The sequence below is a fragment of the Charadrius vociferus genome, unplaced genomic scaffold (genome assembly GCF_000708025.1).
Source record: "Charadrius vociferus isolate BGI_N301 unplaced genomic scaffold, ASM70802v2 scaffold1490, whole genome shotgun sequence".
NCBI classification, from domain to species: domain Eukaryota; kingdom Metazoa; phylum Chordata; class Aves; order Charadriiformes; family Charadriidae; genus Charadrius; species Charadrius vociferus.
This window is the reverse complement of record NW_009646538.1, coordinates 62,239-72,133: the sequence shown is the minus strand read 5'-3', so window position 1 is coordinate 72,133 and position 9,895 is coordinate 62,239. Positions and strand designations below refer to the sequence as shown.

Here is a 9,895-nt window from a genome sequence, read left to right as displayed (position 1 = left end):
CCAGACTTCCTCTGCTTGTGGGGTCTCTCTGCAGGGGAACAGCCTTCACCCAAGGCTGGTACGGGGCTTCATTGAAGAGCTCCCCCCTCCCTTCCCTAGGCTGGGCCTTCCCTTCTTGGAAGCCCCTCGTGGGGTAAAGGCACGTCGGGCCTTTCCCTGGGAGGCAGATTTATTTTCACTGAGTGCTGGGACTTGCACCTTTACCCGGGCAGGAAGGGTCCAGCTCCCAGCTGAGGGCTGCAGCACAAGACACCGCAAGAAGTGCGGTGCTCTTCCACCTGCAGGCGGGATAGACTTGCCCAGTGCCCATCTGGGCGTCGCAGATGAATCCAAGGGGACATTGGGGTGTGTGCCCTGCAGCACGCCAGTGAGAGTCCTGCCCGCCATTCCCACTGCAGCACCGCAGGTTCCCTACCAGCTCTCCCCACTTCAGATGGTGATGGAGTTGGTGCTGGAGAACTGAGATACGTAGGAAGCCAGGATGGGGTTGGTGGGAAGGACTTTGATGGGCAAGTCCCAGCTGAAAGTGTCCACTTCAATCTGCTCCACCCCAGTGCAGGTGATGGCCTCCGACTGGCTCCCACGAACCAAGCAAGTCCCCGACGACTCTCCGGAGGTCACAAATTCAAAGTGCAGCCTCCACTTCAGGGACACTGTGGGCAAGAGGGGGGTAAGCAGCCACCACCACAAGGGATGGGGACAGCAGCCGTCTCAGCTCTGGCTGTCCTGGCAAGGGGACAAGCAAACAAGCCCACTCATGCATGACAGCTCCCTCCCACACGACACAGCCTGCCAGTGAGATAGTAAAGGCAGGGCTGGGGACATTGCAAAAGGACTGCGGAGACAAGCAGGGGTGGGTCCCTTCCCTGGTGGCCACTAACCGATGTTGGTGGTGAATCCTGGGGTAGAGCTGAGCGGGATGGGCAGGCTGAAGCTGCTCTGGGCTGTGTGCAGGCAGGCTTCCTGATGGCGGGCGTGCGTGCTGAAGGAGCCAAGCTGCCCTCGACGGCGCCGCCTGGCTCCCACGAACCAAGCAAGTCCCCGACGACTCTCCGGAGGTCACAAATTCAAAGTGCAGCCTCCACTTCAGGGACACTGTGGGCAAGAGGGGGGTAAGCACCCACCACCACAAGGGATGGGGACAGCAGCCGTCTCAGCTCTGGCTGTCCTGGCAAGGGGACAAGCAAACAAGCCCACTCATGCATGACAGCTCCCTCCCACACGACACAGCCTGCCAGTGAGATAGTAAAGGCAGGGCTGGGGACATTGCAAAAGGACTGCGGAGACAAGCAGGGGTGGGTCCCTTCCCTGGTGGCCACTAACCGATGTTGGTGGTGAATCCTGGGGTAGAGCTGAGCGGGATGGGCAGGCTGAAGCTGCTCTGGGCTGTGTGCAGGCAGGCTTCCTGATGGCGGGCGTGCGTGCTGAAGGAGCCAAGCTGCCCTCGACGGCGCTGGAACTCCTCCTGGATGCTCTCCTCCGTCTGCAGGCTCACCGAGAACTGCAGGGCAATTGTCAGGGTGCTCGCTCTCACACACTCACACAGTCCTGGCCCAAAGCCTCAGGACCTCCAGTTCCCAAACAAACTCAGAACTGGAGCCCCTTCCCCACCTCACACCCCAGGGGGACTTCAGCTGGGTCCCACTAGAAACCCTCACTAGAAACCCCACAGCAGCCCAGTGCCATCCCAATCCCTTCTCCCTCTCTCCCACTCAAAACCCCTTCCTCTCCCCACAGTGACCCCAAAGCCAGCACTGACCTGCAGACACGGGATGTCTCCTTCCGAGAAGTTAAAGGTCCCAATGACATCCTCCCCTATCTTGTACACGGTCTTAAAGATGCAGAATGTCCCCACCTTCCCACGAGTATTGCTGATGTTGTACAGGTCTGCAGAGCAAGAAGAGGCGGGGGAAAGGGTTGCAGCAGGATGAGGCTTTGCTCCATACAGCGCTCTGGGTTAATTACAGAGCCCAACAGACACTACCCCATGCCTGAGGCTTGGGTGTGAAGGACAGGCCCTGGAGGCGGCATTCCCTTTGGGAAATGCCTCCAATGAGCAAGAGCAAACCACACGCTGGCTGCGATATGCTGGGGAGAGGGTCTCTCTAGCTGAGTTAGGAAAAGCCTCAGACTGGCAAGGAGGACCCCATCGAAACTGACCCAAGCGGGCCCTAACGGAGCTGCTCCACATCCCTAGTCAGAGCTTCAGTTTGCCAGCAAGAGATATTTGCAGCGAGCCCTGAGCTGTGTTTCACACACAGGTTAGCACAGCAGGTTCAAGCAAGGGATATGACCTACGCAGGCTGCGTCGGGAGGTGGCAACCATAAGAAGTTCTGTCGCCAGGTCCGCCAGGCGTGAGTCTTTCTTCAAGCTCTCCTCCTCCTCCAGGAAGGGGTTTGAGGGTGCAACAGCCTCATCCTGTGGGAACTGGTAATCCTTGAGCCCTGGGGAGAATGTGGGAGCGTCAGTGGGGCAGGGTGCAGCCAGGTCTGTGTCTGCAGGGAGGGCAGCGTGTGGCCTTACCGTGCAGCACAAGAACACGGAAGGGTACGCGCAGGAGCTTGATGGGGGAGTTGACACGCTGGCAGCCGATGGTCAGCTTGTACACGTACTTTACCGACTGTCCCCGGAAAGAGGGAGGGCCGTCTATGGGCAGCGTCTCACAGTACGAATCTACAGGGAGTGCAAAAAAGATTGCTTTCCAAGGCCAAAAGGAAGTTCCTGGAGCTGTTGCTCACAGGCTCCCTGAACCGAGGGTTAGGACCCGCAGCAGGGCTGAGCTAGGGACAGTGCCTGGTCCCTTCTGCTGTCTCTCCTCTTTCCCACAGCAGGCCAAGCACATCTCCAGCTTCCCTGCACGAGCGCACTGCTCCTCACATCACATGCACCATCATCCAGACTTTGCTTCCAGCACATACAACCACACACACAAACTCTGCCTCAAAAGAATGTGAAAGATGTAAAATCCAGGAACACAAACACATGAGAGCTAAACTTACTCATCACGAGTTCAACCTGAATTTGCCTCTGCGCACTTCCTTCGGACACTGCTTTCATGGCACAGTCACACGCTGTGGTTTCCTCAGGGCTCTGCCCCATGTGGCAGAGAGGTGCTGATCAATACCTCATGCCTGTTTTGATATTCGCTTTACACAAACCCTAAACTCAGCAATAAAAATTAGTTTCTTCCTGTGTTTTTCTCTGAACCACCATGTCTAAATGGCCAAGAAACAATTAAGAGACCTTCCCAACAACCTGTGGCGTATTCCCCTTGACAGACCGATGACTTAGACCACAAAGCCTCTGAGCCCGAGACCTCTGAGATGCCAGGGCCTGGCTCTACACCACACTCAGCCCTCTCGAAGCCCCTTGGCCACCACACAAACCCCAACGCTTCTCAACACAGCGTGAACACTTCTGCAGCTTTCCCAAACCGCACGCTGTATAATAAGAGAGGCGCAAACAGTGAACTGTGGAAAAGTCTCCACCTCTCTGGCTTGCCCACCGTGACGCAGATACACCCTGCCAGAGGAAGGGCAGCATCCTGCTGTGAAACCACAGATCCTTCCCCACGTCTGGCACATTCTAAACATTGAGGCTTAGATTAAAAGCTAGGGTTACATTTTAAATATAACTTCTAGATTTAAAATAACAGTACTGGAAGGGAAGAAAAAAGCCTGTGCTACTGCGTAGCGTACACAGGCTGTCACACTTTAAAACACAAGGATGTCCCACTGGACTAGGGTGCAGATAAAGCAGACAAATGTCCTGACAGGGAGGAAAATCAGACATTTCCAAGGAAGGAAGCAAACTGCTGTAACCCCCTGTACCAGGCTTAGCAAGAGTGCTCACAAAGTCTTCAAGCCCAGTGAGGATAATCTGAGCAGAGACCACCACCATCTGAGGAGGATAGGCGTCCCTGGCACAGTAATGCCAAGACTCGGGAAGTCCCAGCTTCCACACATATCCCAGAAGGAAGCACATTCCTGGTGCTACAGATGCCTTCCTTACCCACCCGCTGCACCTCTGGCTGGGCTCCCAGCCCGTGTCCAGGCTGCTTCCATTTCCTCCCCTCTCTGTGATCTACCAAATATTTAAAGGTATTACAAAACTGGAGAGGAGGCAAAGACAGCCACAGAAATGACTTGAGGGCTTGAGAAAATGTTTTATGGTGACAAATTTAAACAGCTCAGTCTGGGCAGTGTGTCAAAGGGATGGGAGGTGAGTCAACTTCAACATATAGGCACCGTAACAACGGGAAGATACTGTGGAATAAGCTGGTCAGCAATTGAAAACAAGGCCTTTTATCAAGAGACAGCCTCACACAACCTCAGCTATATGTGCCAGCTCTGGCTACAGTTTAATAACATACTACTTTGCTGAAACAGAATTAAGATTTCTTGGGTTGTTTTTTTTTTTTTTTTGCCTTTCCAAACTGTGCAGCAAAACTCAAAACTTCTGAAAAACAGGAAATGAAGAATTAAGATACACACCCACACAGCTTTAACTCTGCCTCCACGGAGCTGGCAGGAGCCCCCAGGAATGATCCGCAAGCATGCCAGCTATATTCTCACGTAAGAGGAGCAGCACCACAGGCCGACAGGATCACTGTGAGCAGCCTGGCAGAGCTGGGGCTGTGATATGGGAGTTTCAGTGAAAAAAAGCCCAGTGCCACACACAGCAGCATCACATGTGACATGTGAAATGGATGTGTGCATCACACAACCAAGGGAAAAGGCTGTAACATACAGCCAAGGAACCTCAAAGTGTGGAAGACTTTGTGACCTTTCTATGGATTGCATCTACATGAAAGGCAGATGCAGGCTGCTTATGCCAGTGTCACCCAGTGGCAGAGCGGACAGACACACACACTACAGTGTCACTGGGAAGGACAGACTTTCCCTAACTTAGCTGGGGGCTGAACAGCTTCTGCCTGCAAAGCCAGCGGACAAGGAAATCCTCTGAATCCATCCCAGCCACCTGGAGATTGAACTGTAGTCACTGATCTGACCTCCCAGAGCCCGCCGAGCCTGCCTGAGATGCTCCAGGAAAAGGGACTTCCCCCTGCTCCTGGGGAACGGACTCTCCAGCCCCACACCTGCCAGCAGCGAGGAGCACAGGAGAACGCAGGTGAAACTCAGTCCAGCTGATTTCTGCCCCCTCCTCCCCCTCCTCCTCCCTGGCATGGCCACTTTCAGAAAGAACAGGTGACCTGGGCTCTAATGTGGCAGGGCCAGCCCCTCTCCTCTGCATGCTGCTGTAGAATAATAAGTAAACAACTAAGCATGCTTGGCCTTTGCAGTTTAGGAGACACAGCCCCAGACAGCACTGCCTCACCCCTCTAATCACCTAGCCAAGCCAAGCCAGGTCCATTTCACCCTGTCTGCTTTTCCTCTCCAGTCAGGCTCCTCCAAGCCTAGAAAGGCAGGAGATCCCAGCTTCGAAACAAGCATGTCACAGCCCATGGCTCCTTGGTCTCACTTGCAGCTCTGCTCTCACCTCCCCAGAGTTCAGTGCTCCAGGACAGCCCCCTCCACCACAGGCGCTGCCTCTCTGCTCGCTTTGCTCTGTGACTTGAGAGATCTCCGTCAACCGTTGCCAGCAGATCCTTAGGACAACCTGAGGAAGCTGTCCACACGCAGCCTGCAATGCCTAACGCGACACTGCTGCGGGACCAGCAGGCTGCTGGAATGCAAAGGAGATCCGACACAAACTGACAGGCTGGGTCATGCAGCCACCAACTGAGAGACAACAGCACATACTTGTATTTTCACAGTTGTCTACTCAGGTACAATGCCTGGAACAACGAAACATCCTTGTGAAAAGGATGATAAATTCTCTAAATAGCAAAAGGGAAAGTAGTGGTGACAGAGAGCTTAAAGGGGACCCACTGGAAGGACACTGTTTGAGGGCTCTGGAGACGTGGAGAGCTTTGAGCAGAGAAGATGAGAAGTGCTCGCTTTTATAGGAGGAATACTAAACAGGCAGAAGACTCCCTGATCTCCAGGACAGCCACAATCTGAAGAGGAAGCATGGACCTTTGGAGGACACCAGCCTAAATTCCAAGAATACTCCAGTGTGGCTGAAGAAATAAAGACAAGGAAATGCAGGTGTGTATAACCATTACCTCAGCCAGGTATTTCAGAACATTTTACGCCTCGCAGCTACACAACGAACCTGCAGCAAAGGACATGGGCCAGAGGCAGGACTGAGGGACACGTTGCAGTACGCAGCCCTCATACAGTGGAGAACAGACTCTGGACGATGTAGCAGTTCCTTAGTACTTGTGCTCCTACCAAAGCACCTCGCCTTCTGCGAGCACCAGGGTCTCCCACTTACAGCACTCAGGTCTGCAAAGCCAGCTTGGAGAGCAGGGCTACCCAGAGGCGAGCTCTCTGAGATGGGGAAGAGAAGACAGGACTCACAGGACTTTGACTCCCCGGGATCCAGTCGCAAGTCACAGAAGAGAATCTTTGGTGGAGTGGACAGGATACACTGACCCCGCTCTCCTGGAAGAGAAGAAGAACCACGTGAATGCTGCCCAGCCTCAGGGCCCAGGCCGAGAGGGCACTCACCATGCCCGGGCCTTATCTTCAGAGGGAGGGATGGAGAGGAGAAGGGTTCGAGGAGGAAATATCTCATGCCCAATGCTCAGATCACAACACATTCCCAGAACAGCTGGACAGACAACCCTCAAGTTTTGCTCCAAGCTAGCACCACTTCAGTCTCAGTATTAACAAGGTTCTGCAGCTGCCATGAGCAGGGAATCACACAACGAAAGCAACACGGATGTTCCGCTCGCTTCTATGTGTGGCGGCCTCAAGACACGTTATAGTCTGCTTGACTCCAGCTTGCTGTGCTCTCACCGCCCCTACCCAGGGTTACACTTACCTCTGTTGGGGACGAAGACTGTCTCGTTCTCTGCCTGCACATCATGCTTGCTGCCATCAGAGGGAGGGAGTGCTACTCGGTTCTCGCTGGTGTGAAATTGGCAGTGGATCTGGGCACTGGCCCACGCCAGCATCTCACTGAGAGCAAAGAAAAGCAACAGTCATGTCTACGCTTTAAACCTGGATTACAGCAAGCATGAAGTGACATGCAGAGCAGCACTGTGAGGCACCTCCAGTGATAACGCGACCATCAGGGAAGTGGGCAGACTCAAAAGCAACAAATACCTGCGGCTTGGGTTCAGCTGCCTCTGCCCACAGCACCTGGCTACCCTGAGCTCGACATTCTTTGGGGCAGGCAGGGTACAGATGTGCTCCCTCCCCACAGCACTGTCCCCCTCAATAACATCAACTTCTGGTTGTCTTAGAGCAGAGAAGGACGCTTCTGGGTCCTTCATAAGGACCTATTTTGTCCTCATGATGCAGGCAAACATGTCATTTTGCCCCATCTCTCTACAGCCACAAGAATTGATTACATCCAGCATGAAAAATAGTCTCACGGTTTGGACTCTGCAATGACCTCAGCCATTCCATGGGGGATTCCCCACAGCATTACTGACACCTTTCAGATTCCAAAACACTCACCTATTTTTATTTCAATACCAGTCTCATTAATTTAGCCACTGTATGGTTCCTCTGGTGTTTTCTAACATCATGATCCGATTAGTAAGCGCTGACACCACAGTTTTAGGTGGCACAGGGATTTTTTGTGGCACACGATTATCTCTCAATGTGACACATCAGAGCAGTTAAACTTCCAGGCGAACCAGAGAAAAAGGCGTACTGCATTTGTTTCAGCTGACTAATAATGCGCTATGTGATCTTTGTATGTGGCTAGCTGCCTTCACCCAAACATGTGTTGCTTACTCTACCTAGTTACCTCTAACCCCACAGTTGCAATTCTGCATCTTCAAAAGTACCAGCAAGGCTTTTCCATAAGGGCTGCCCTAAGGTTTTCTGTCGTAAGGTATCTGCTATATGGAAACAGAGAAATGCTCTTGCTTAAGAGACAATTTACTAATTTTATATAAGCTTAGCACAATTACAGTACCTTCAAATACTGTATTTTTAACCTTTTTTTTTCCCACCCCATTTATTTTCAGTATTGCCCAACAATATGCCACTGGATTGTCTTCTGGTTTTTTTAACTGGATGCCCAAACAAAATTTGCATGTGCCTTCCTACCAGCAGACCTGGCTTGTCCAGCTGGCAGGGTGCAGACAGACGCTGCACTGGTGCTGAGGTCGCTTCCCTCCTCTCTCACCTCCCCCTAAAACTCCTGTAGTCCACAGGGGCTGCATTCCACGCAGCCTTGAGGCAGAAGAGCTTTGTTTCTTGTGCCTTGTACCCACAAGCAAAATTCACTTTCTGCCGTTTACTTACTGTCTGTCAGTTCTGTCCCTGTGCTTGAAATGCATGCCTCTCAGTTCCTCCACCTGTGCCACAGCTCTTGCTAGCCCTGAAAGCTTCTAGTCCCCAACAGGTCTATCTGCCTGTTGCAGTGACTGCTCTTTGATCTGGCTCCTGCCTTTACGCAACCCACAGCTTCAGTTTCCAAAATGCCAATCTATTTGGTGTTGCCACTTGCATGACTTAGTCAGGTCTTGTCAGTTTGGTCACCTGCTTTTTTATTTTAAAAACTTTTCTTTTTCCAAGCGGTGGTTGTCTGAAGACCACAACACACCCGAAGTTCCCAAACAAAGCTCCTGTAACTGTGCTGTGAACCTCCAAAACTGCTCCACCAGCTACTCTTGCAGTCCCACACGTTTCGGAACCGGGAAAAATGGCACTGTCACCACACAAGACCTAACTCTGAAAAACTAGATGCTTATGCCACAGCTGAATTTGAAAGATGAATTTAGCAGGCAAGAGGAACCAGGAAGAAAAGATGGAAAGCTAAGGAAGGCAATAAACAAAAAAACCCTACAGCGGTAATATGAGCCCACTTTGCTGCTGCTGACACTGCAAGCACTGGAAGTGGGTCCACCAAAATGACGACATATGAAATGTGCACTGGAGATAAAAAGATGCTGAACCTGACAGGGCTGGAAATGGACACTTCCCAGGAAGGGCTCAAGATGAGAAAGCACTCTCCACCCCTTGGAGAATCATACAAGGCCACTCACTCAGCGGACATGGAAGCTTTGGGTGACTACATATGATGTGGAATCACCCCCTGTGAGCCAACATAGGAAGCTTCCATCTTCTCACGTTTCCTCAACACCTATCTTGGGCACAGTAATGATAAGGGGAGATGCAGTGCTCAAAGGCTGGGCCACAGAAAATGCTGCCAGAGAAGGTTGCCTCTTTCTGACTCTAGGCAGTGCTCGCCCCTTTGCCTGCCAGCCCTGCAGGCAGGGATCACACTGCTGGACAGAGAGAGCTTCTTCCATGAACGTAGGAAATAATGACGTCTGGATGTTGCCCTGTGAGACTGTCACCCTGGTGTAACTAGATATCCCGCTTTAACAGCCAGTTTGGCTTCATTTTCTGCCAGTAACCCTGTCGCTAAGGGCTCACCTGAGGGGCAGTTAAGAGCATCTCTAACTGCATACCTTTTTCCTCATCTCTTTCTTGGGGGCGGAAAACCAGAATAATTACCTCAGTTTCAGCCCTGAAATAGCCATTGCGCAAAGCACCCTTAAGGGAGTACCTCAGGTAGGGAAGTCACCAGTGGCTGAGCTGGCACCATTGCCCCACAACCCAGCCATGACTACATCGGGCAGCTCAGGAGGAAGGGCCATTCCCTCTGGAGAGGACCCAAACAGCTCTGCCGCTTCGAGACTTCATGCACAGAAGGGCCCACAGGCTGTGGTACCTGCTGGCCGAGGTAGAGGCGGCCGATAAGGGGTTGGTGAAAGTGATCACGCACTCCAACACCTCCCCGGCCAGGAAGACGGGCCCACGGCCCAGCTTGGCCAACACCTCGATCATGGCTTGGACAGCC

At 52.6% G+C, this 9,895-nt stretch overlaps 1 protein-coding gene across 1 annotated transcript; it reads right to left on the bottom strand.

Moving 5' to 3' along the window:
- Positions 1-348: 348 nt before the first annotated feature.
- RGP1 (RGP1 retrograde golgi transport homolog (S. cerevisiae)) lies at positions 349-9,886 on the bottom strand. The gene is made up of 8 exons (XM_009885600.1): positions 9,767-9,886; positions 6,893-7,029; positions 6,427-6,510; positions 2,525-2,674; positions 2,299-2,445; positions 1,760-1,887; positions 1,324-1,501; positions 349-653 (listed from the first exon to the last, which is right to left on the bottom strand). Exons 1-8 carry the CDS (start codon positions 9,880-9,882, stop codon positions 430-432), a joined length of 1,164 nt encoding a protein of 387 aa, XP_009883902.1. The 5' UTR covers positions 9,883-9,886; the 3' UTR covers positions 349-429.
- Between the last annotated feature and the right edge of the window lie 9 nt (positions 9,887-9,895).